General features: G+C 44.6%; 2 protein-coding genes across 2 annotated transcripts in view; one reads left to right on the top strand and one right to left on the bottom strand.

Annotated features, from left to right (window-relative positions):
• Positions 1 to 27,578, top strand: part of LOC139234870 (very long chain fatty acid elongase 6-like) — a 179,936-nt gene that overhangs the window by 92,557 nt on the left and 59,801 nt on the right. The gene's annotated exons all lie outside the window — the stretch shown is intronic.
• On the bottom strand, positions 23,586 to 23,976 carry LOC139235149 (large ribosomal subunit protein uL11-like). The gene has a single exon (XM_070866371.1). It carries the CDS (start codon positions 23,913 to 23,915, stop codon positions 23,586 to 23,588), a length of 330 nt encoding a protein of 109 aa, XP_070722472.1. The 5' UTR covers positions 23,916 to 23,976.

Raw genomic sequence — 27,578 nt, 5'->3', positions numbered from 1 at the left:
TGTTTTTATGAGTTATGTTTCAGTATTTTTTCCTCTGCCAATTTTCTCATCTAGCCCAGAGATCAACGAACTCCGCGTCGACCAGGGATCAAATTTGTGACCGTCCTATTCTGTTTTGCTCACTGGATGAATTCAGTCAGCCATTGGAGGGTACACATTTCAGTATTTCAACAAAGATATACTAAAAAAACAAGGCCTAGAAATTTGTCTCCGGCGGTGGTGCAAATTGAACGGTATTGGATTATCCGCCTGTTACACACAGCGTCTGATATTCAGCTCCATTGCAGTCAGTGTAACTAAATATTAGGCGCTGCATATAATGGGCAGCCGATCCGATACAGCCCATTTTACGCCACCGCCCGAGATAAATTGATAGCCCCAAGTCTTTGTAAATGCAGTTACTTCTGCTTTCAGTCTGAAGGATGAACTTTAGGACATTCTAAAAATGAAAACTCAAAATATTTGTGACAGAAGATGGCCTTCAATGCATGGTAGATGCAGGGAGGATGTTTCCCCTGGCTGAGGAGTCTAGAATAAGGGGTCGGCCATTTAGGATTGTATGGAGAAATGTCTTCACTCAGAAGGTGGTGAATCTTTGGAATTCTCTACCCCAGAGGACTGTGGAGGCTCAGTCGTTGAGTATATTCAAGACAAATTGATAGATTTTTGGATATTAAGAGAACCAAGGGATATGGGGATAGTGCAGGCAAGTGGGGTTGAGGTAGAAGATCAGCCATGATCTTATTGAATGGCGGAGCAGGCCAAATGGCCCACTCTTGCTCCTATTTCTAATGTTCTTATCACAAAGAATAATTAAATACAATGGGCCCAAGTTTCCACACGATAAAAACGGGCGCCCCTCCGAGCTGGGCGCCCGTTTTTCGTGCCGAAAAACGGCGCCAGAAAAAAAACTCGCGATTCTGGAGCGCCCTGCAGCTCTTTGTCTGTTTGGCGCGGCGCCTAGGGAGGCGGAGCCTACTCGCGCCGATTTTGTAAGTGGGAGGGGGCGGATACTATTTAAATTAGTTTTTTTCCTGTCGGCAACGCTGCGCGTGCGTGTTGGAGCGTTCGCTCATGCTCAGTGTGAAGGAAACATTGGCACTTGGCCATTTTTGTAGTTCTTTGTCGCTGTTTAGTTTTTGAACATTTTTTAATAAAAGCACATTGCCATCAGCACATCAGCACTGAGAAGGCTGCAGGAAGCCTCAGAAAGTTGAGGCAGCCGTTTCCCAACGACCTCCCCCTTTTGCCGTCGGGAAATGGCTCCTCAATTTCTGAGGCTTCCTGCAGCCTTCTGTCTCCTTCCCTCCCTCCCTCCCGCCGTCTGGAAAGCCCTCCCCCCGCTGCATTCGGTCGGTCGGGCCCGCATTCCCCCCCCCGCTCGCCCGCCCAGAACGGCTCCCCCTCCCCCCCCTGCGTTCGGTCGGTTGGTTCCCTCCCTCCCGCCGTCTGGAACGGCTTCCTCCGCCACCTCCCCCCCCCCGCGTTCAGTCGGTGGTCGGTTCCCTCCCGCCCGCCGTCTGGAACGGCTTCCTCCGCCGCCCCCCCCCCCCCACGCGTTCGGTCGGCGGTCGATTCCCTCCCTCCCGCCGTCTGGAACTGCTTCCTCCACCCCCCCCCCCACCCCCGCGTTCGGTCGGTCGGTTCCCTCCCTCCCGCCGTCTGGAACGGCTTCCTCCCGCCCACCCCCCGGTTCGGTCGGTCGGTCCCCTCTCTCCCGCACGCCGGCCGTCTGGAACAGCTTCCTTCCCCCCCCCCCCCCCGCGTTCGGGAACGGCTGCCTCGTTTTGTGAGGCTTCCTGCAGCATTCTCCCTGGCTGAAGCACTTTCACACAGGTAGGAAGATGGTTTATTTAATCTTTTCTTTGCGTATAAATTTTTAGTCGGGTTGGATTTATTTGTATAATATTTGTATAAGTATAAATAAGGATTTATTGTAGAATTTAATGACTTCCCCTCCCCCCCCCCCCCCACCTCGTTCTGGACGCCTAATTTGTAACCTGCGCCTGATTTTTTAATGTGTAGAACAGGTTTTTTCAGTTCTACAAAAATCTTCACTTGCTCCATTCTAAGTTAGTTTGGAGTACGTTTTCACTGTGGAAACTTTCAAATCAGGCATCAGTGGCCGGACACGCCCCCTTTTGAAGAAAAAATTCTGTTCCAAAGTGGAACTGTTCTACTTGACTAGAATTGCAGAAAAAAAAATGTGGAGTATTGCGATTTCTAAGATAGTCCGTTCTCCACCAGTTGCTCCTAAAAAAATCAGGCGCAAATCATGTGGAAACTTGGGCCCATTATTTCAATGTGACCATCTTTGTGAGCAAGCAAAATTGTGATCTATCCCATTGACTTCTTGAATTATATCAGAACAGTCAATATACTGTACATCGCTCATTATTTTTTAACTGTTACACCATAAGGAATTTTAAGCTGAAAAAAAACTTTGCATTTACATTGTATTACATAGTATTTACAGCACAGAAAAATGCCATTCTACCCAATAGGTCCATGCTGGTGCTTATGCTCCACACAAGCTTCCGCCTACCCTTCTTAATCTAACCCCATCAACATATCCTTCTATTCTGATCTCCCTCATTTGGTTATCTGGCTTCCCCTTGAATGCATTGATGCTATTTATCTCAACTACTCCTTGTTGGTTAAGGACTCTCTTCTGAATTCCCTATTGGAATTATTAGTGACTATCTTATGTTTATGGCCCTTAGTTTTAGTCTCCCCACAAGTGGAAACCTAGTTCTGGACACCCCCCACAAGTGGAAATATCTTCCCTATATCGATGTTCAATCTTTCCTGATGGGTATAACCTCTCAATTTTGGTATCATCCTGTTAATCTCTTTTGCACCTTCCCCATTGCCTCTATATCCTTCTGATAATATGGAGACCAGAACTGCTTACAGTATTCCAGGTGTAGTCTAACCAAAGTTCGATACAAATTTAACCTCATGGCTCTGCTTCTCAATTCTATATCTCTAGAACTGAACTCCAGTGCTTTGTTTGCTTTTTATGGTCTTTAACCTGCGTCGCTACTTTGTGATTTGTGTACCTGTACCCTTTGCTCCTCTACCCCATTTAGACACTGATTTCCAAGAAGTATGTGGCCTCCTTATTCTTTCTACCAAAATGTTCTACCTCACACTTATCTATATTGAAGTTCAATTGCAAATTATATGCCCATTCTGCAAGTTTATTAATGTCTTCCTGTATTTTCTTGCAATCCTCCTCTATTAACTATTCCCCCCCCAATTTTGTGTCGTCGGCAAATATTGAAACTATACTTTATTATAATACCTTTGCTGCTTTCTGTATTACAGAAGTAAGATGAAGGCATAATCTGTATTTAAAACATACTCATCATTGACTAAAAGTTGGTCCTATTGCACAGCTGTTCATTACCTTTGAATAGTATCAGTTGGGGAAAAAGCTTAAAATTGAGCAATATCTTTTGTACATATAAAAAACTAAATATTCCAACAAATATATGACTTGCTATAACTTGAACAACTTTTAACAGACAACCCAGACAGATTACAACTGGAGCACTGAAAGAACTGCACAACATACTCATTTCCGGTGCTGTGGGCACAAGATCCTTCTTGAACTCGAGATGTAGTCTCTTGAACTCGAGATGTAGTCTGTAGAACTCATGGTGCTTTGTCCATTTTCTGGTGGAAAACTTAAAATAGACATTGTCAAATTTAGAATTTAAGCAAAACTATTTCCTCTAATGGGAGAGTCCAGTACAAGGGGACACAACCTTTAATATTCAAGCTCGACTATTCAGGGGTGATGTCAGGAACCACTCCTTTATACGTGGGGTAATGGAAATCTGGAATTCCACTCCGCCCCCCCCCCCCCCCCCAAAAATGCTGTTGAGGCTGGGGTCAATTGAAAATTTCAAAAGTGAGATCGATAGATTTTTGCTAGCCAAGCGTATTAAGGGTTAAGGAACCAAGGCTGGTAGATGGAGTTCAGCCAAGATTTAACTGAATGACAGAACAGGCTCAAGGGACTGAATGGCTTACTCCTCTTCCTATGTTCCTTCCTATGTAAGTCATGTAAAGCTCTGTTTCTAATATCCACAACATTTCCTGTACAACGATATCATTAATATATAGATCATTTTCTACATTCTATGATGATTTTTTTCTGTTCATAGGCGCTTCGTTTTCAATAAATTATTGCAGCAACATTAAATTGTGATCTAATTTCTTCTTATAATGTTTTTTTCCAATTCTGGATCAATTTTCATGGGAAAGTGATTTGTTCATATATTCTAAGTAGTTTAGTTGTTAATTAGCTGAAAGTTCAAGAGAGGAGACAGCATACATAAAACTTCTAAGTTTGAAGAAAAATAATGAATATAGAATAACTTGTTGCAATACATGCCAAATAAAAGGAAATGGTAGTGGTGGCAAATTATAATGTTTATCAACTTTAATTTGTATTCATTCTTAATAAACTATAATCTAATTGGTACTAATCAGTATTACAAATAAATCTTCTAATTAAGTTCTATTTAGCTGCAGTGCACATGCACCCTTAATGATCAAAATGTTTTAGTGGCAAAGTAAGCCAGAGTTGAAAGACTGGCTTGTGAAATGTGGAATGCAGTGCATGTTGCAGATTTGCCAATGCACCTTTATCAAAGTATATTGATCATAAAACATGATTGCATCAACGCCTTTCAGAACCAACAGGCATAATGCTGCAGATCAGACTTTGACGCAAAGTTTCTGTTTGAATAAGTTTCTTGTGCTAATAAAGTCAGCCATAGGGACTTTAGTAATCACCTGCAAGCCGGTCTCCGTATTCCAGGCTGTAAAGCACCACAATAATTATTTGCAGTGGACTATACTTTTGAAACATGTTGGGATGTATATACCTATGAGTATGCTCACAGGTTTGTAGAGCTGTTGCATTGTGTGTGCCATAGCCAGTCACGTTATGTTCACAAGATTCAATAAAACCCCAGTCAGCTGGGTCTAGGTCATCCACGATGAGGTATGTAGTTGTGAACCTAATGGATGAACAGATAATGTGTAATGTGATTGTTAAACCTTTGTTAATAAGCCAACTAGTTAAGAAGATAAGAGCATAAGAAATGGGAGCAGGAGTAGGCCATATGGCCCCTCGAGCCTGCTCTGCCATTTAATACGATCATGGCTGATCCGATCATTGACTCGGGTCCACTTCCCTGCCCGCTCCCCATAACCCCTTATTCCCTTATCGATTAAGAAATTGTCTATCTCTGTCTTAAATTTATTCAATGTCCCAGCTTCCACAGCTCTGAGGCAGCGAATTCCACAGATTTACAACCTTCTAAGAGAAGAAATTCCTCCTCCTCTCAGTTTTAAATGGACGGCCCCTTATTCTAAGATTATGCCCTCTAGTTCTAGTCTCCTCTATCAGTGGAAACATTCTCTCTGCATCCACCTTGTCAAGCCCCCTCATAATCTTATACGTTTCAATAAGATCACTTCTCATTCTTCTGAATTACAATGAGTGGAGGTCCAACCTCCTCCACCTCTCCCCATAAGTCAACCCCCTCATCTCCAGAATCAACCTAGTGAAACTTCTCTGAACTGCCTCCAAAGCAAGTATATCCTTTCTTAAATATGGAAACCAAAACTGTACGCAGTACTCCAGGTGTGATCTCACCAATACCCTGTATAACTGTTGCAAGACTTCCTTGCTTTTATACTCCATCCCCTTTGCAATAAAGGCCAAGATTCCATTGGCCTTCCTGATCACTTGCTGTATCTGCATACTAACCTTTTGTGTTTTATGCACAAGTACCCCCAGGTCCTGCTGTACTGCAGCACTTGCAATTTTTCTCCACTAAAATAATAACTTGCTCTTTTTGATTCTTTCTGCCAAAGTTCATAAATGCACACTTTCCAACATTATACTCCATCTGCCAAATTTTTGCCCACTCACTTAGCCTGTCTGTCTTTTTGCAGATTTTTTGTGTCCTCCTCACACATTGTTTTTCCTCCCATTTTTGAATCGTCAGAAACTTGGCTATGTTACACTCAGTTCCTTATTTCAAGTCATTAATATAAATTGTAAATAGTTGGGGTCCCAGCACTGATCCCTGTGGCACCCCACTAGTTACTGACTGCCAACCCAAGAATGAACCATTTATCCCGACTCTCTGTTTTCTGTCAGTTAGCCAATCCTCTATCCATGCTAATAAATTACCCTCAACCCCGTGAACTTATCTTGTGCAGTAACCTTTTTTATGTGACACCTTGTCAAATACCTTCTGGAAGTCCAAATACACCACATCCACTGGTTCCCCTTTATTCACCCTGTTGGTTACATTCTCAAAGAATTCCAGCAAATTTGTCAAACACGACTTCCCTTTCATAAATCCATGCTGACTCTGCTTGACCGAGTTATGTTTTTCCAAATCTCCTGCTACTGCTTCTTTAATAATGGACTCCAACATCTTCCCAACCACAGATATTAGGCTAACCGGCTTTTTGTCTGTCTCCTTTTTTAAATAGGGATGTTACATTTGCAGTTTTTCCAATCTGCTGGGACCTCCCCAGAATCCAAGGAATTTTGGTAAATTAAAACCACTATCCCTGCTGCTACTTCTCTTAAGACCCTAGGATGCAAGCTATCAGGACCGGGGGATTTATCCCTCTTTAGTCCCGTTATCTTACTAACTACCATCTCTTTAGTGATTGTGATTATGTTAAGTTCCTCCCCCCTCTATAGCCCCTTGACTATCCACTGTTGGAATATTGTTAGTGTCCTAGAAACATAGAAAATAGGTGCAGGAGTAGGCCACTCGGCCCTTCAAGCCTGAACCGCCATTCATTATGATCATGGCTGATCATGCAACTTCAGTACCCCATTCCTGCTTTCTTTCTATACCCTTTGATCCCTTTAGCCGTAAGGGCCACATCTAACTCCCTTTTGAATATATCTAACGAACTGGCCTCAACAACTTTCTGTGGTAGAGAATTCCACATGTTCACAATTCTTTGAGTGAAGAAGTTTCTCCTCATCTCGGTCCTAAATGGCTTACCACTTATCCTTAGACTGTGACCCCTGGTTCTGGACATCCCCAACAACGGGAACATTCTTCCTGTATCTGACCTGTCCAATCCCGTCAGAATGTTATATGTTTCTATGAGATCCCTTCTCATTCTAAATTCCAGTGAATATAAACCTAGTCGATCCAGTCTTTCTTCATATGTCAGTCCTGCCACCCCGGGAATCAGTTTGGTGAACCTTCGCTGCACTCCCTCAATAGTAAGAATGTCCTTCCTCAGATTAGGAGACCAAAACTGTACACAATATTCAAGGTATGGCCTCACCAAAGCCCTGTACAACTGCAGTAAGACCTCCCTGCTCCGATACTCAAATCCCCTCGCTATGAAAGCCAACATGCCATTTGCCGCCTTCACCGCCTGCAGTACCTGCATGCCAACTTTCAGTGACTGATGTACCATGACACCCAGGTCTCGTTGCACCTTCCCTTTTCCTAATCTGTCACCATTCAGATAATAGTCTGCCTCCCTGTTTTTGCCATCAAAGTGGATAACCTCATTTATCTACATTATACTGCATCTGCCATGCATTTGTCCACTTACCTAACCTGTCCCAAGTCACCCTGCAGCCTCTTAGCATCCTCCTCACAGCTCACACTGCCACCCAGCTTAGTCTCATCTGCAAACTTGGAGATATTGCATTCAATTCCTTTGTCTAAATCATTAATGTATATTGTAAATAGCTGGAGGCCCAGCACTGTACCCCACTCGTCACTGCCATTCTGAAAAGGACCCGTTTATTCCTACTCTTTGCTTCCTGTCTGCCAACCAGTTCTCTATCCACGTCAATACATTACCCCCAATACCATGTGCTTTAATTTTTCACACTAATCTCTTGTGTGGGACCTTGTCAAAAGGCTTTTGAAAGTCTAAAACACCACACCCATTGGTTCTCCCTTGTCCACTCTACTAGTTACATCCTCAAAAAATCTAGACGATTTGTCACGCATGATTTCTCTTTCATAAATCCATGCTGACTTGGACTGATCCTGTCACTGCTTTCCAAATGCGCTGCTATTTCATCTCTAATAATTGATTCCAACATTTTCCCCACTACCGATGTCAGGCTATAACCGGTCTATAATTCCCTGTTTTCTCTCCCACCTTTTTTAAAAAGTGGGGTTATATTAACTACCTTCCAATCCATAGGAACTGATCCAGAGTCTATAGAATGTTGGAAAATGACCACCAATGCATCCACTATTTCTAGGGCCACTTCCTTAAGTACTCTGGGATGCAGACTATCAGGCCCTGGGAATTTATCAGCCTTCAATCCCATCAATTTCCCTAACACAATTTCCTGACTAATAAGGATTTCCTTTAGTTCCTCCTTCTCTCTAGACCCTCGGTCACCTAGTATAACCTATTTGTGTCTTCCTTATTGAAGACAGAACCAAAGTATTTGTTCAATTGGTCTGCCATTTCTTGGTTCCCCATTATAAATTCACTTGGTTCTGACTGCAAGGGACCTACATTTGTCTTCACCAATCGTTTTCTCTTCACATACCTATAGAAGCTTTTGCAGTCAGTTTTTATGTTCCCTGCAAGCTTACTCTTATACTCTATTTTCCCCCTCCTAATTAAACCCTTTGTCCTGCTCTGCTGAATTCTAAATTTCTTCCAGTCCTCAAGCTTGTTGCTTTTTCTGGCCAATTCCTTGGATTTAACACTATCCCTAATTTCTCTTGTTAGCCACGGTTGAGCCACCTTTCCCGCTTTATTTTTACGCAGACAGAGATGTACAATTGTTGAAGTTCATCCATGTGATTTTTAAATGTCTGCCATTGCCTATCCACCATCAACCCTTTTAGTATAATTTGCCAGTCTATCCTAGCCAATTCACGTCTCATACCATCGAAGTTACCTTTTTTTAAGTTCAGGACCCGAGTTTCTGAATTTACTGCGTCACTCTCCATTGTAATGAAGAATTCTACCATATTATGGTCACTCTTCCCCAAGGGGCCTCACAGAACAAGATTGCCAATTAATCCTCTCTCATTACACAAGACCCAGTCTAGGATGGCCTGCTGTCTAGTTGGTTCCTCGACATATTGGTCTAGAAAGCCATCCCTAATCCTCCTCCACCTTATTGCTACGAATTTGGTTAGCCCAATCTATATGTAGATTAAAGTCACCCATGATAACTGCTGTACCTTTATTGCATGCATCCCTAATTTCCTGTTTGATGCCATCCCCAACCTCACTACCACTGTTTGGTGATCTGTACACAACTCCCACTAGCGTTTTCTGCCCTTTGGTGTTCCGCAGCTCTACCCATACATATTCCACATCATCCAAGCTAATGTCCTTCCTTACTATTGCGTTAATCTCCTCTTTAACCAGCAACACTTACCCCACCTCCTTTTTCCTTTCTGTCTATCCTTCCTGAATATTGAATACCCCTGGATGTTGAGTTCTCAGCCTTGGTTACCCTGGAGCCATGTCTCCGTAATCCCAATTACATCATATCCGTTAACAGCTATCTGCGCAGTTAATTCATCCACCTTATTATGAATGCTCCTTGCATTGAGACACAGAGCCTTCAGACTTGTTTTTTTGAACACTCTTTGTCCTTTTAGAATTATGATGTAATGTGGCCCTTTTTGATTTTTGCCTTTGATTTCTCTGCTCTCCACCTTTCCTTATTTCCTTTCTACCTTTTGCTTCTGCCCCGATTTTACTTCCATCTGTCTCCCTGCATAGATTCCCATCCCCCTGTCGTATTAGTTTAAACCCTCCCCAACAGCACTAGCAAACACTCCCCCCAGGACCTTTGGTTCCGGCCCTGCCCAGGTACAGACTGTAAAGACTGATACAAAATATTTGTTCAGAGTTTTTGCCATCCCCATGTTCCCCATTACTAATTCCCCGGTCTCGTCCTCTAAGGGACCAACATTTACTTTAGCCACTCTCTTCCTTTTTGTATACCTGCTAGTTCTTAATCGCAATGTGTTGCTATGAATTCTTAAGCAAATACATTACACGTATCAGCAAGCCAAATATGAACATTGTTCAACATTTTCTCTCAATGGTGTGTAGCATCTGTGGAGAGAGAAACCGAGTTAACATTTCAGGTCGATGACATTTTGTTTTTTCAGAAAATGTTGGAAATATCTCAGGTCAGGCAGCATTTGTGGAGACAGAAACAGTGTTAATGTTTCAGGTTGATGACCTTTCATCTGACCTGCTGAGTTCTCCACCAAAATGACAAGCTTTTTTCTAGGATTATTATCCACATAAATCCTATTGGGTTAGTTTAATGGAACTGAATGAAAAAATAACTCTACAGTGTCAGTTATTTTTGAGAGAACGCCTGAATAAAATAACATTTTCCGGACATGTTCAAAGTCAAAATGTCAGACAACAATCAAAGTTCTAAGGGACCATGGGCCCAATTTGATGTAATCATGGCGTTCGGTGATTGTTCATTGACAGAACCTGAGATTACTTCAGGCAAAGACTTTGAAGCAACAATGACTGCATCGGCAATATGATGTGCTATTCTATTTGTGATTTTAAAAAAAAGATGTATTTAAGCTGCCACAGGTGTGCCTGTGGTTATGCCGATATAAAATTTTTGATTGTGCAATTCTTAGTTGCACTCATCCATAACGTAGAAAATATAACTGGAAACCAATTTATGTTTCACTATTTACTCTGGGATCATTTAGTTTAACTTGAAGCAGAAATTATGCTCAGCTCTGCCAACATTAATGCTGTAATGCTCCTTGTATTAAATAATGTGCAACAGTAATACTTCAAAGTCAGGCAAAAATGGCTTTTAAACTCACTTAAGTCGTTTGTAGTGTTAGTAGGACAGTGGATCTTAATTGGAAATCTGTATTCATGTATATTCCATGTTAATTATTAACAGTAAATACTTGGTGCATTCATCATCATAGGGGGTCCCTCGAACGAGGATGACTTGCTTCCACACCAAAAGGGATGAGTTCATAGATGTTTCAATGAAGGACCTGATATTCCAGTCCTGAACTCCAGGGGTGGAAGATGCCTGTGCATAGAGTTTTTTTATCGTGTGGTAACCGTTGCACATGAGCCACCACATGGGCTTGACAGAGCTAGGCCTTTATCCAGTGGCAAGGGTTAACCAGGACAGATGGAGACCTGCTCAGCTGCACGGACCTAGTTCACACACAAGTCTCAGTATGGGCTGGTCCGTGCTGCCCCTGGGCCCTCGGCTCTTCTTGGCCCCCGTACCCTCATTTGCCGCACCTCCGCTACGACCCTCCCACTCCTCCGCTGTGCTTGGGCCCTGCCAATGTTCCAGCCCATGCTCTAATCGGTGACCTGGACCTTGATGCTGTCACCCAGTCGCCCACCTCAAAGTCGTCGCACACTTGGGACGACTCGCGCTGGAAGCTGTAGTGGCATGCTCCAGCTCTTATACTCCTGACCTGCGGTGCTGTCCTCTCGCAGGTTGGGGTGGCTCACGACGTTGCAGGGGCCCGGCGCTCCAGCTTTTGATACTCCTGACCTGCGGTGGTGTCCTCTCGCAGGCTGGGGTGGTCCACTGAGGGAGTGCTGCACTGTTGGAGGTGGCATCTTTCTAATAAGACGTTAAACTGTCTGCCATTTCAAAGATGTAAAGATCCCATGGTACAAACTGCATTACGCAAAGTGAGTCAGCGATTATGTTGTTACAAGAGGTGCTGGGGTATGGAAGTGGAAAATTAAAGAATTTGGAAAGATGTTCCGAAGAGATCTCCCCAGAGAATATTGAATAATTGTTTTTACTTGGCACTTAGAAATAACTTTTTTTGTACCCGCTGCACTTAGGTACGCTTGTATAAAAATAAATCTCTGTGTGTAATATGGGGAAGCATTTCTTTCTACTGTCTTGCCTGTTTAGTGCATGAGTGACTATCCAATATTTATATCCCCTCGATTTGGACTCCCCACAAGTGGAAATATCTTCTCCTATGCCTTTCCTATCAAACCCCTCGGCCTTCTCTTTTATAGATACAAGAGCCCTAGCCTGTTCAGTCTTTCCTGATAGTTGTAACCTCTCAGTTCTGGTATCAACCTTGTAGATCTTTTTGCATTTTCTCAAGTGCCTCTATATTCTTTTTGTAATATATAGGCCAGAAATGTGTACAGTATTCAGAAGTGTGGCCTAACCAAGGTTCTATACAAGATTAACATAACCTCTCTGCTTTTTAATTGTATTCCTCTGGAAATATAATCATTTAAATTGGGTACATAATTGAAAAGGAAGAAACATGGAAACATAGAAAGTAGGTGTAGGAGTAGGCCATTCGGCCCTTCGAGTCTGCATTAGCATTCAATATGATCATGGCTGATCATGCAACTTCAGTACCCCATTCCTACTTTCTCTCCATACTCCTTGATCCTTTTAGCCGTAAGGGCCACATCTAACTCCCTCTTGACTATATCTAACGAACTGGCCTCAACAACTTTCTGTGGTAGAGAATTCCACAGGTTCACAATTCTCTGAGTGAAGAAGTTTCTCCTCATCTCGGTCCTAAATGGTTTACCCCTTATCCTTAGACTGTGACGCCTGATTCTGGACTTTTCCAACATCGGGACCATTCTTCCTGCATCTAACCTGTCCAATCCCGTCAGAATGTTATATGTTTCTATGAGATCCCCTCCTTCTTCTAAATTCCAGTGAATATAAGAAGAGTCAATCCAGTCTTTCTTCATATGTCGGTCCTGCCATCTCGGGAATCAGTCTGGTGAACCTTCAGTGCACTCCCTCAATAGTAAGAATGTCCTTCCTCAGATTAGGAGACCAAAACTGCACACAATACTCAAGGTGTGGCCTCGCCAAGGTCCTGTACAACTGCAGTAAGGCCTCCCTGCTCCTATACTCAAATCCCCTCACTATGAAGGCCAACATGACATTTGCTTTCTTTACTGCCTGTTGTATCTGCATGCCGACCTTCAATGACTGATGTACCATGACACCCAGGTCTCGTTGCACCTCCCCTTTTACAAATCTGTCACCATTCAGATAATCTGCCTTCCTGTTTTTGCCACCAAAGTGGATAACCTCACACTTATCCACATTATACTGCATCTGCCATGCATTTGCTCATTCACCTAACCTGTCCAAGTCACTCTACAGCCTCCTAGCATCCTCCTCGCAGCTCGCACTGCTACCCAGCTTAATGTCATCTGCAAACTTGGAGATATTACATTCAATTCTTCGTCTAAATCATTAATGTACATTGTAAATAGCTGGGGTCCCAGCACTGAACCCTGCGGCACCCCACTAGTCCATGCCTGCCATTCTGAAAAGGACCCGTTTATTCCCACTCTTTGCTTCCTGTCTGCCAGCCTGTTCTCTATCCACATCAATACACTACCCCCAATACCATGTGCCTTAATTTTGCACACTAATCTCTTGTGTAGGACCTTGTCAAAAGCCTTTTAAAAGTCCAATTACACCACATCCACTGGTTCTCCCTTATCCACTCTACTAGTTACATCCTCAAAAAACTCTAGAAGATTTGTCAAGCCTGATTTCCCTTTCATAAATCCATGCTGACTTGGACCGATCCTGTCACTGCTTTCCAAATGCGCTGCTATTACATCTTTAATAATTGATTCCAGCATTTTCCCCACCACCAATGTCAGATTAACTGGTCTATACTTCCCTGTTTTCTCTCGCCCTCCTTTTTTAAAAAGTGGTTGCATTAGCTAAACTCCAATCCATAGGAACTGAACCAGAGTCCATGGAATGTTGGAAAATGACCACCAATGCATATACTATTTCTAGGGCCACTTCCTTAAGTACTATGGGATGCAGACTATCAGGCCCTGGGGATTTATCAGCCTTCAGTCCCTTCAATTTCCCTAACAAGACTGGAGCAACTGGGCTTGTATTCACTGGAGTTCAGAAGAATGAGAGGGGACCTCATAGAAACGTTTAAAATTCTGACGGGGTTAGACAGGTTAGATGCAGGAAGAATGTTCCCAATGTTGGGGAAGTCCAGAACCAGGGGACACAGTCTAAGGATAAGGGGGAAGCCATTTAGGACCGAGATGAGGAGGAATTTCTTCACCCAGAGACTGGTGAACCTGTGGAATTCTCTACCACAGAAAGTTGTTGAGGCCAATTCACTAAATATATTCAAAAAGGAGTTAGATGAAGTCCTTACTACTAGGGGAATCAAGGGGTATGGTGAGAAAGCAGGAATGGGGTACTGAAGTTGCATGTTCAGCCATGAACTCATTGAATGGCGGTGCAGGCTAGAAGGGCCAAATGGCCTACTCCTGCACCTATTTTCTATGTTTCAGTCCCTTCAATTTCCCTAACACCATTTCCTGACTAATAAGGATTTCCCTCAGTTCCCCCTTCTCGCTGGACCCTCGGTCCTCGAATATTTTCGGTGTCTTCCTTAGTGAAGACAGAACCAAAGTATTTGCTCAATTGGTCTGCCATTTCCTTGTTCCCCATTATGAATTCACCTGATTCTGACTGCAAGGGACCTACATTAGTCTTCACTAATCTTTTTCTCTTCACATATCTATAGAACCTTTTGCAGTCCATTTTTATGTTCCCCGCAAGCTTACTCTCATACTCTATTTTCCCCCTCCTAATTAAACCCTTAATCCTCCTCTGCTGAAGTCTAAATTTCTCCCAGTCCTCAGGTTTGCTGCTTTTTCTGGCCAATTTATATGCCTCTTCCTTGGAGTTAACACTTTCCCTAATTTCCCTTGTTATCCACGGTTGAGCCACCTTTCCTTTATTATTCTGACGCCACACAGGACAATTGTTGCAGTTCATCCATGTGATATTTAAATATCTGCCATTGCCTATCCACTGTCAATCCTTTAAATATCATTCTCTAGTCTATCCTAGCCAATTCACGTCTCACATCGTCAAACTTTCCTTTCTTTAAGTTCAGGACCCTAGTCTCCGAATTAACTGTGTCACTCTCCATCTTAATGAAGAATTCTACCATATTATGGTCACTCTTCTCCAAGGGGCCCCAAACGAGCAGATTGCTAATTAATCCTCTCTCGTTACACAAAACCCAGTCTAGGATGGCCTGCTCTCTAGTTGGTTCCTCGACATATTGGTCTAGAAAACCATCCTTTATACACTCCAGGAAATCCTCCACCACAGTATTGCTTATTGCATGCCTCCCTAATTTCATGTTTGATGCCATCCCCAACCTCTCTTCTACTGTTTGGTGGTCTGTACACCACTCCCACTAATGTTTTCTGCCCTTTGGTGTTTCGCAGCTCTACCCATATAGATTCCACATCTTCTACGCTAATGTCCTCTTTAACCAGTAACGCTACCCCACCTTTTTTCCTTCATGTCTGTCCTTCCTGAATATTGAATACCCCTGGATGTTGAGTTCCCAGCCATGGTTACCTTGGAGCCATGTCTCCGTAATCCCAATTACATCATATCCGTTAACAGCTATCTGCGCAGTCAATTCATCCACCTTATTATGAATGCTCCTCGCATTGAGACGCCGAGCCTTCAGGCTTGTTTTTTGAACACTCTTTGTCCTTTTAGAATTATGTTGTAATGTGGCCCTTTTTGATTTTTGCTCTTGATTTCTCTGCCCTCTACTCTTGCTTTTCTCCTTCCTACCTTTTGCTTTTGCCCCCTTTTTACTTCCCTCTGCCTCCTTGCTTAGATTCCCATCTCCCTGCCTTTTTAGTTTAAACCCTCCCCAACAGCAGTAGCAAACACTCCGCCTAGGACATCGGTCCTGCCCAGGTGCAGACCGTCTGGTTTGTACTGGTCCCACCTCCCCCAGAACCGGTTCCAATGCCCCAGGAATTTGAATCCCTCCCCCTTGCACCATTCCTCAAGCCATGTATTCATCTGAGCTATCCTGCAATTCCTACTCTGACTAGCACATGGCACTGGTAGCAATCCTGAGACATAAAAGGACATTTGGAAAAGGAAGAGATAGTAGATTGGAGTCGATAGCTTCAGTTGAAGAGTCCCCCAGGTCATCATTGTTATGTATGCAACCCCAGGTAACCTGTATAACCAGAGGGCTTACCTGTTGGAATCCCAAGGGATCCCAGCATCCCTTGGGAACACTGTACATAAGCAGGCCTCCCACGCTGTACCAGCCCTCTGGAGTCTGAATAAAGGGGCTAAGGTCACACTTGCTCATTGTCTGCAGTACTCAGTTGCATTACTTTATAACGAGCATAACAAATGGCGACGAGATAACGAACAACCACGTGAAAATGCAGAGAACTGTTGGTATTCTGGAGAAATTCTCAGAAGGGGACGATTGGGAGCGACTCGATCAATACTTCGTAGCCAACGAGCTGGAAGAGGATGAGAACGCTGCCAAAAGAAGGGTGATTCTCCTCACCGTCTGCGGGGCAACAATATGGCCTCATGAAGAATCTTCTCACTCCGGTGAAACCAACAACCAAATCCTATGAAGAACTGTATACTCTGGTCCGGGAGCACCTAAATCTGAAAGAAAGCGTTCTGATGGCAAGGTATCGATTCTACACGTGTCAGTGGTCTGAAAGCCAGGAAGTGGCGAGCTGCGTCGCCGAACTAAGGCGCCTTGCAGGACATTGCGAATTCGATGGATTCCTTGAGCAAATGCTAAGAGACTTTTGTGTGCTTGGCATTGGCCATGAGATTAGCCTTCACAAACTATTGACTGTTGAAACCCCGAATCTGAGCAAAGCCATAACGATAGCCCAGGCATTTATGTCCACCAGCGATAAACAAATCTTGCAGCATAAAGAGGTTTCAGTAAGTACTGTACACAAAGTAACGTAGTTTTCAGGTAGGAATGCATACGGTAGAACGTACATGCTGGCAGCTGCATGACCTCAGATGACCGAGTCTTCCATCAATCGTTACCACCTTATTGGCGCTGTGGAGGTGATCATTGAGCCCATCAATGCCGCTTCAAACACTGTGTGCAAAGGCTGTGGAACAATGGGACACCTCCAGCGAATGTGCAGACGAGCTGCAAACCACCACATTGCAGACGAGAACAGATCCATGGCGGATTAGGCTGAACTAGAGACTCGAACCGAGGAGGCAGAAGTGTACGGGGTACACACCTTCACCATGAAATGTCCACCGATCGTGTTAACAGTCGAACTGGATGGAATTCCAGTATCCATGGACATGGGTGCGAGTCAGTCTATCATGAGCAAAAAGGTTTTCAACAGGCTGTGGTGTAACAAGGCACACAAGCCCCAGCTTAGCCCCATTCATACCAAGCTAAGAACGTACACTAAAAAACTGATCCCTGTAATTGGCAGCGCAGCAGTAAAAGTCTCCTATGATGGAGCATTGCACGAACTCCCACTATGGATTGTACCAGGAGATGGCCCCACACTGTTCGACAGAAGCTGGCTGAGAAAAATCCGCTGGAACTGGGACGACATCCTAGCGCTCTCTTCTGTTGACGACGCATCATGTGCACAGGTTCTGAGCAAGTTCCCATCATTGTTTGAGCCAGGCATCGGAAGTTACTCGGGGACAAAGGTACAGATGCACTTGGTTCCCGGTACACTACCCATCCACCACAAGGCACGGGAGGTGCCATATATGATGCGAGAGAAAGTGGAAATTGAGCTGGACAGGCTGCAGCAAGAAGGCATCATCGCGTCGGTGGAGTTCAACGAGTGGGTTAGTACTACTGTCCTGGTTCTCAAAGGCGATGGCACGGTCAGAGTTTGTGGCGACTATAAAGTAACAACTAACCGTCTTTCGCTACAGGACCAGTACCCGCTACCTAAGGCAGATGACCTATTTGTGACCCTGGCTGGAGGAAAGACGTTCACCAAGTTGGACCTGACCTCAGGCTACATGACGCAGGAGCTGGTGGAATCTTCGAAAGGCCTCACCTGCATCAACACGCACAAAGGTCTGTTCATGTACAATAAATGTCCATTTGGGATTTGATCGGCTGCGGCAATTTTCCAAAGAAACATGGAGAGTCTGCTAAAGTCGGTTCCGCGCACCGTGGTTTTCCAGGACAACATACTGGTCATAGGTTGGGACACCATCGAATGCTTGAAGAACCTGGAAGAGGTTTTAAGTCGGCTAGATCACGTGGGACTTAGGTTGAAACGCTTGAAGTGTGTTTTCCTCGCACCAGAGGTCGAGATCTTGGGGAGAAGAATCGCGGCAGACGGCATCAGACCCACCGACTCCAAGACGGAGGCCATCAAGTACGCGCCGAGACCACAACATGACTGAGCTGCGGTCGTTCCTGGGACGACTCAACTATTTAGGTAATTTCCGACCCGTGTTAAGCACCTTGCTAGAACCCCTACATGTGCTGCTACGCAAGGGAGATGACTGGCTATGGGGGAAATCACAAGAGGCTGCTTTTGAGAAAGCCAGAAATCTGTTATGTTCCAACAAACTGCTTGTCTTGTGTAACCCATGTAAATGTTTAGTGCTAGCTTGCAATACATCTTCATACGGGGTCAGGTGTGTGTTACAACAAGCTTGGGAACATTGCAACCAGTCACCTATGCGTCCAGGAGTTTGTCCAAGGCCGAAAGGGCCTACAGCATGATTGAAAAAGAAGCTCTGGCATGCGTTTACGGGGTGAAAAAGATGCACCAGTATCTGTTTGGTCTCAAGTTTGAGCTAGAAACTGTCTATAAACCGCTCATATCGCTATTCTCAGAGAGCAAAGGGAATAATACCAATGCCTCTGCCCGCATCCAAAGATAGTGCTGTTAGGGAGGAGTTAAACTAATATGGCAGGGGGATGGGAACTTATGCAGGGAGACAGAGGGAAGTAGAATGGGGGCAGAAGCAAAAGATAGAAAGAAGAAAAGTAAAAGTGGAGGGCAGAGAAACCTAAGGCAAAAAGGGCCACATTACACCAAAATTCTAAAGGGGCAAAGTGTGTTAGAAAGACAAGCCTGAAGGCTCTGTGCCTCAATGCGAGGAGTATTCGGAATAAAATGGACGAATTAACTGCGCAGATAGCAGTTAACGGTTATGATGTAATTGGCATCACGGAGACATGGCTCCAGGGTGACCAAGGCTGGGAACTCGACATCCAGGGGTATTCAACATTTAGGAAGGATAGACAGAAAGGAAAAGGAGGTGGGGTGGCATTGCTGGTTAAAGAGGAAATTAATGCAATGGTAAGAAAGGACATTAGCTTGGATGATGTGGAATCAGTATGGGTGGAGCTGCGGAATACCAAGGGGTAGCAAACGCTAGTGGGAGTTATGTACAGGCCACCAAACAGTAGAGTAAAGTTAGGGACAGCATCAAACAAGAAATTAGGAATTCATGCAATAAAGGTACAGCATGGGTGACTTTAATCTACATATTGATTGGGCTAACCAAACTGGTAGCAATGCGGTGGAGGAGGATTTCCTGGAGTCTATTGGGGATGGTTTTCTAGACCAATATGTCGAGGAACCAACTAGGGAGCTGGCCATCCTAGACTGGGTGATGTGTAATGAGAAAGGACTAATTAGCAATCTTGTTGTGCGGAAGAGTGACCAGAACATGGTAGAATTCTTTATTAAGATGGAGAGTGACACAGTTAATTCAGAAACTAGGGTCCTGAACTTAAGGAAAGGTAGTTTGAGGCATGAATTGGCTAGAATAGACTGGCAAATGATACATAAAGGGTTGATGGTGGATAGACAATGGCAAACATGTAAAGATCACGTGGATGAACTTAAGCAATTGTACATCCCTGTCTGGAGTAAAAATAAAACGGAGAAGGTGGCTCAACCGTGGCTAATAAGGGAAATTAAGGAGAGTGTTAAATCCAAGGAAGAGGCATATAAATTGGCCAGAAAAAGCAACAAACCTGAGGACTGGGAAAAATTTAGAATTCAGCAGAGGAGGATAAAGGATTTAATTAAGAGGGGGAGAATAGAGTATGAGAAGAATTTGCCGGGAACATAAAAACAGACTGCAAAAGGTTCTATAGATATGTGAAGAGAAAAAGATTAGTGAATACAAACATAGGTCCCTTGCAGTCGGATTCAGGTGAATTTATAATGGGGAACAAAGAAATGGCAGACCAGTTGATCAAATACTTTGGTTCTGTCTTCACGAAGGAAGACACAAATAACCTTACGGAAGTACTAGGGGACTGAGGATCTAGTGAGAGCGGGGAACTGGAGGATATCCTTATTAAGCGGAAAATTGTGTTGGGGAAATTGATGGGATTGAAGGGCGATAAATCCCCGGGGCCTGATAGTCTGCATCCCAGAGCACTTAAGGAAGTGGCCCTAGAAATAGTGGATGCATTGGTGATCATTTTCCAACAGTCTATCGACTCTGGATCAGCTCCTATGGACTGGAGGATAGCTAATGTAACACCACTTTTTAAAAAGGGAGGGAGAGAGAAAGTGGGTAATTATGGACCGGTTAGCCTGATATTAGAAGTGGGGAAAATGTTGGAATCAATTATTAAGGATGAAATAGCAGCACATTTGGAAAGCAGTGACAGGATCGGTCCAAGTCAGCATGGATTTATGATGGGGAAATCATGCTTGACAAATCTGGAATTTTTTGAGGATGTAACTAGTAGAGTGGACAAGGGAGAACCAGTGGATGTGGTGTATTTGGACTTTCAAAAGGCTTTTGATAAGGTCCCACACAAGAATTTGGTGTGCAAAATCAAAGCACATGGTATTGGGGGTAATATACTGACGTGGATAGAAAACTGATTGGCAGACAAGAAGCAGAGAGTCGGGATAAACGGGTCCTTTTCAGAATGGCAGGCAATGACTAATGGAGTGCCGCAGGGCTCAGTGCTGGAACCCCAGCTCTTTACAATATACATCAATGATTTGGATGAAGGAATTGAGTGTAATATCTCCAAGTTTGCAGATGACATTAAACTGGGTGGCGGTGTGAGCTCTGAGGGGGATGCTAGGAGGCTGCAGGGTGACTTGGACAGGTTAGGTGAGTGGGCAAATGCATGGCAGATGCAGTATAATGTGGATAAATGTGAGGTTATCCACTTTGGGGGCAAAAACGCAAAGACAGAATATTATCTGAATGGCGGCAGATTAGGAAAAGGGGAGATGCAACAAGTCCTGGGTGTCATGGTTCATCAGTTTTTGAAGATTGGCATGCAGGTACAGCAGGCGGTGAAGAAGGCAAATGGTATGTTGGCCTTCATAGCTAGGGGATTTGAGTATAGGAGCAGGGAGGTCTTACTGCAGTTGTACAGGACCTTGGTGAGGCCTCATCTGGAATATTGTGTTCAGTTTTGGTCTCCTAATCTGAGAAAGGGCGTTCTTGCTATTGAGGGAGTGCAGCGAAGGTTCACCAGACTGATTCCCGGGATGGCAGGATTGACATATGAGGAGAGACTGGATCAACTGTGCCTTTATACATTGGAGTTTAGAAGGATGAGATGGGATCTCATAGAAACATATAAGATTCTGACGGGACGGGACAGGTTAGATGCGGGAAGAATGTTCCCGATGTTGGGGAAGTCCAGAACCAGGGAACACAGTCTAAGGATAAGGGGTAAGCCATTTAGGACTGAGATGAGGAGAAACTTCTTCACTCAGAGTTGTTAACCTGTGGAATTCTCTGCCGCAGATTTGTTAATGCCAGTTCATTGGATGTATTCAAGAGGGAGTTGGATATGGCTCTTACGGCTAAGGGGATCAAGGGGTATGGAGAGAAAGCAGGAAAGGGGTACTGAGGGAATGATCAGCCATGATCTAATTGAATGGTGGTGCAGTCTCGAAGGGCCGAATGGCCTACTCCTGCACCTATTTTCTATGTTTCTATAGGCGCTCACGCTGGCTGCATACAACTATGTAATCTGCCACAGACCAGGCACAGAGAACTGCGCTGATGCTCTAAGTCAGCTATCATTGCCCCCCACTGGGGTGGAAATGGCACAGCCTGCAGACTTGCGCTTGGTGATGGATGTATTCAAAAACGAAAAGTCACCCATTACGGCCCACCAGATCAGGACCTGGACCATCCAGGATCCTTTACTGTGCCTTGTTAAAAAAAAACTGTGTCCTCCATGGGAGCTGGTCCAGCGTCCCAGCGGAGATGCATAAAGAGATCAAGCCATTCCAGCGGCACAAAGACGAAATGTTCATTCAGACGGACTGTCTTTTGTGGGGTAATCACATGGTTTTGCCTAAGAAAGGCAGGGAAACGTTCATACACAATCTACATAGTACCCACCCAGGCATAGTAATGATGAAAGCTATAGCCAGATCCCATTTGTGATGGCCCGGCATCGACTCAGACTTGAAGTAGGCATGCGCCAATGCAACACTTGCTCTCAACTGAGCAATGCACCCAGAGAGGCACCGCTAAGTTTGTGGTCATGGCCTTCCAAACCGTGATCGAGGATCGACGTTGACTTTGCGGGTCCGTTCCTAGGCAAAATATTTTTGGTTGGTGTGGATGCTTATTCAAAATAGATTAATGTGTAATAATGTCTGGAAGCACGTCCACTGCCACCATCGAAAGCCTACGAGCCATGTTTGCCACACACAGCCTGCCTGATGTCCTTGTCAGCGACAATGAGCCGTGCTTCACGAGTGCTGAATTTAAGGAATTTATGACCCGTAAGGGGATCAAGCACGTCACATCTGCCCCATTCAAGCCCGCATCCAACGGTCAGGCAGAATGAGCAGTCCAGACCATCAAGCAAAGCTCGAAACGCATGTCGGAAGGCTCTCTGCAGATCCGCCTGTCCCGAGTCCTGCTCAGCTACCGCACCAGACCCCACTCGCTCACCGGGGTTCGCCCAGCCGAGCTGCTCATGAAAAGGGCGCTCAATATAAGGCTCTCTCTTGTCCCCCTGACCTCCATGATCACTTCGAGGGCAGGCGGCATCAACAAAGCATGTACCATGATCATGCAAAGTTGTCATGCGATATTGAAGTCAATGACCCTGTATGTGTACTCAATTATGGACATGGTCCCAAATGGCTTGCTGGCACTGTCATAGCCAAAGAAGGGAGTAGGGTGTTTCAGGTCAAACTTGCCAATGGACTAACTTGCAGAAAGCATTTGGACCAAACCAAACTGCAATTTACAAACAGCTACGAGCAACCCGATGAGGACACCACCATCATACCCTCCAACCACCCTCCAACATACACATAAGTGGCAACTGACATCACGGTTGACCATGAAACTGAACTCACCATCCCCAGCAAGGCCAGCTGCCCAGCAGCCCAGTGAAGAACCAATCAACTCGCCCACACCTGCATTTGTAACGATACGATCGACAAGGGAGCGAAAATCCCCAGATCGTCTCACCCTGTAAATAAGAGTACTATTGACTTTGGGAGGGGGTGATGTTATGTATGTAACCCCAGGCAACCTGTATAATACCGCCACCAGAGGGCTTACCTGTTGGAGTCCTAAGGGATCCCAGCATCCCTTGGGAGCACTTGTATATAAACAGGCCTCCCACGCTGTACCAGCACTCGAGTCTGAATAAATGAGCTAAGGTCACACTTACTCATTGTCTGCAGTACTCAGTTGCATTACTTTATAACGAGCAGAACAATCATCATCATAGGCAGTCCCTCGAATCGAGGATGACTTGCTTAATGTTCTTTTGCTTCTTCCTGTCGCGTGGTGGTTCCTTCAGGGCTTTGATGATGAGGGCAGAAACTGATGGGACAACCTCAATCTGCGCCTGTTGGTTCTGAATAGTCAGCTTGATCGTGATACGCAGGCCTTTCCAGTCACCTGCAGCCTTGGCGATGTCATCACTCACCTTCTTGGGAGACAGACCAAGTGGGCCGATCTTGGGAGCCAGAGCAGAGGTAGCACCAACTTCACCTCCAGTGCATCTGAGGTATATGACTTTAATTTCGTTGGGACCGAATTTAGGAGGCATCTCGGCGGCGGCTGGCGGCGTTCACTGCTCTGGTGCGCGGTCTTGGTGTCGGATGAACCCGGATTCGGGGCGACCGAAAATATGTTGCACTGTCACCTGCTGGAGCAGCGAGAAGCTCGAGGATGACTTGCTTCCACGTCAAAAAAGTTCACAGGTGTTTCAATGAAGGACTAAAATTCCAGGTCCCGAACTAAATCTTGAAGAGTGGAAGATACCTGTGCATGGATTTTTTTTTTAAACGTGGGGTAGCCGTTGCAGAGCAGCTACCACATGGGCTTGACAGAGCTAGGTCTTGGTCCAGTGGCAAGGATTAACCAAGACGACTGGAGACCAGCTTTGCTGCACAGGTCTAGTGCGCACACATATCGCAGTGTGGGCTGGCCCATGCTGCCCCTGGGCCCTTGCCTCTTCTGGGCTCTGAACTCACGCCTCTCCTGGGCCCCGATCACATCCCTTTACAATCTCTCGCCGCTCCTTCACCCCGATCTCACCTGAGGAGTTGGGCCTTTCTCACTGACAAACAGGTGACATTTCCCAGTGGATCTTTACACAGTGAGTGGCTCTTTCAAATAAACTCGGGCAGGTATGATGGGCTAATTAGCCTCCGTCTAACATTCTTGATGCTCAGAGGCTGTTTCCTCTGGCTGGAGAGTCTAGAACAAGAGGGTATAGTCTCAGGATAAGACTGAGATAAAAATGTCTTCACTAAGAGGGTTGTGGATCTTTGGAATTCTCTACCCCAGATTTTTGGACTCTAAGGGATATGGGGATTGGGCAGGAAAGTGGAGTTGAGGTTGAAGATTGGCCATGGTCTTATTGAATGACAGAGCAGGCTCGAGGGGCTGTATGGCCTACTCATGCTCCTATTTCTTATGTTCTTGTACCTGCTAACCAGGAAACACAAAAGAGCTGAACCAACAGTTTGAAAAAAATGACAAAAAAATTAACACCTGAAGACAGGCTAATGACATGTAGTTACATTGAAGGTGTTGTCTTAAACTGGTGTGCCCAACATTCCAAACGTGGTATTAGCAGATTATTGTGGCAAAAATTTGGGGGTAATTTTATTTTATTTCTTGCAGAGAAATTGGATAAATATTGATACTTATTGATGGTCTCTATTGCAGGATCTGATAAATGATTTAAAATTGTTTCCAGGATTGTCACAATGACACATAGGCACTCCTCTTGACTCCTCCCCCTCAGTTCACACTGACACTCTTCCTCCCTTTGCCCCCACCCCTCATGTCACACTGGCATTGTTCACCCCTTCTCACCCAGAACATGCTCATACACTTCCCCCTTTCCTCTCAATACAAGCTGGTACTCTTCTTCCTTTTTTCTCCCAGCTCAAGATGGAACTCTTCTACAAACCCCTTGGTTCACACTGGCACTTTTTCTCCCCCTACCCTCCCACCAATTCTTACTGGCACTCCTCTTCCCCCACTCCCCACCCCACCACATTCAATGTGATTGTTTGTATTCAGATGACGTTGCTTACCATCTAAAAGGGGCACCAACTGTGAAGGAACTGTTAGATCATTAATTTGCTCATTTCTCTTACTTTTTAAAAGCTCCCATTCAGCGGTTTCCCAGCACGTGTTGCCTGTAGCAGTAGGAATGCTTGTTCCGCTATAGGCAGCTTCTGTTAACATCAGCATGTCTTTTTGTCAGGCAATCAATCCAATCCATTCGCCTCTCTACAAGCACAGCGTGGCTCTTTAGACACTCAGAAAAATATATCCTAGTTCTGTTAATTTTTAAAAACATAATTCACTTAATTGTCTTTTGAGAGAAAAAGGATTTGCAATTAGATTATATAGAAAGTACAAAATTGTATAGGAGCAATTTCTAACTTCATAAAATATATACAGAATTTTCTTTTTTAAAAGTCAAAATACTGGGGAGTCGAAATTGGTTATGGCCATTTTTGAGGCGGTGTCATCGCCTGAGTGCTGATTTTAACGCCGGGCGTTAGGTGCAGCCTCAAATTGCTAAATACAGTTTTAACTCCCAAAAATGAGAGAGCAGCGCTAAAAATTGGCGTTGCACACTCCTCCTCGGCGCCAATGGGGCAGAAGCTCAAGAGGCCAACTCAATTTCGCAACGGGAGGCTGCTGCCATGCTAGGAAAAATAAGGAAGAAAAAAAAACAACTTCTCTGATAAACAGATACACTTACTCTTAAAACTAATGAAAACAAATAGATAAAGAGAATAACTTACCTTCCTTTCTGGGCGATTGCTGCCTACCGCCGGCGGTCACGGGCAGTGTCCACAACCCAATTTTGACCCCTTGATGTTTTTGCTATCTGAAATTCTCTTGGCTTTTATTCATGGTACAGTATGTTGTTTTTGTTTTATATATCATACTTTTGTTTTAAGATTACAAGTCTTAAAAACATCCCCCCCCCACCCCCTCCATTTGTGTTATTTATAAAGGTCAAACAAAGAGCATAAGAAATAGGAGCAGGAGTAGGCTATTCAGCCCTTCGAGCCTGTGCGCCAGTCAATAAAGTCATGGCTGATCTACCTCAACTCCACCTTCCTGCATAATCTCCATATCTCTTGAGTCCCTTAGTACCCAAAAATCTATCGATCTCGGTCTTGAATATACTCAACAACCAAGCATCCACAGCTCTCTGGGGTAGAGAATTCCAAAGATTCATAGAAACATAGAAACATAGAAAATAGGTGCAGGAGTAGGCCATTCGGCCCTTCTAGCCTGCACCACCATTCAATGAGTTCATGGCTGAACATTCAACTTCAGTACCCCATTCCTGCTTTCTCGCCATACCCCTTGATCCCCCTAGTAGTAAGGACCTCATCTAACTCCTTTTTGAATATATTTAGTGAATTGGCCTCAACAACTTGCTGTGGTAGAGAATTCCACAGGTTCACCACTCTCTGGGTGAAGAAGTTCCTCCGCATCTCGGTCCTAAATGGCTTACCTCTTATCCTTAGACTGTGACCTCTGGTTCTGGACTTCCCCAACATTGGGAACATTCTTCCTGCATCTAACCCCGTCAGAATTTTAAATGTATCTATGAGGTCCCCTCTCATTCTTCTGAACTCCAGTGAATACAAGCCCAGTTGATCCAGTCTTTCTTGATAGGTCAGTCCCGGGAATCAGTCTGGTGAACCTTCGCTGCACTCCCTCAATAGCAAGAATGTCCTTCCTCAGGTTAGGAGACCAAAACTGTACACAATACTCCAGGTGTGGCCTCACCAATGCCCTGTACAACTGTAGCAACACCTCCCTGCCCCTGTACTCAAATCCCCTTGCTATGAAGGCCAACATGCCATTTGCTTTCTTAACCGCCTGCTGCACCTGCATGCCAACCTTCAATGACTGATGTACCATGACACCCAGGTCTCTTTGCACCTCCCCTTTTCCTAATCTGTCACCATTCAGATAATAGTCTGTCTCTCTGTTTTTACCACCAAAGTGGATAACCTCACATTTATCCACATTATACTTCATCTGCCATGCATTTGCCCACTCACCTAACCTATCCAAGTCGCTCTGCAGCCTCACAGCATCCTCCTCGCAGCTCACACTGCCACCCAACTTAGTGTCATCTGCAAATTTGGAGATACTACATTTAATCCTCTCATCTACATTTAATCCCCTTCACAACCCTTTGAGTGAAGAAATTTCTCCT

The sequence above is a fragment of the Pristiophorus japonicus genome, chromosome 22, assembly GCF_044704955.1.
Source record: "Pristiophorus japonicus isolate sPriJap1 chromosome 22, sPriJap1.hap1, whole genome shotgun sequence".
NCBI lineage: Eukaryota > Metazoa > Chordata > Chondrichthyes > Pristiophoridae > Pristiophorus > Pristiophorus japonicus.
Note: the sequence above shows the minus strand (reverse complement) of the source record. Positions and strands in the feature narration are given on the sequence as shown.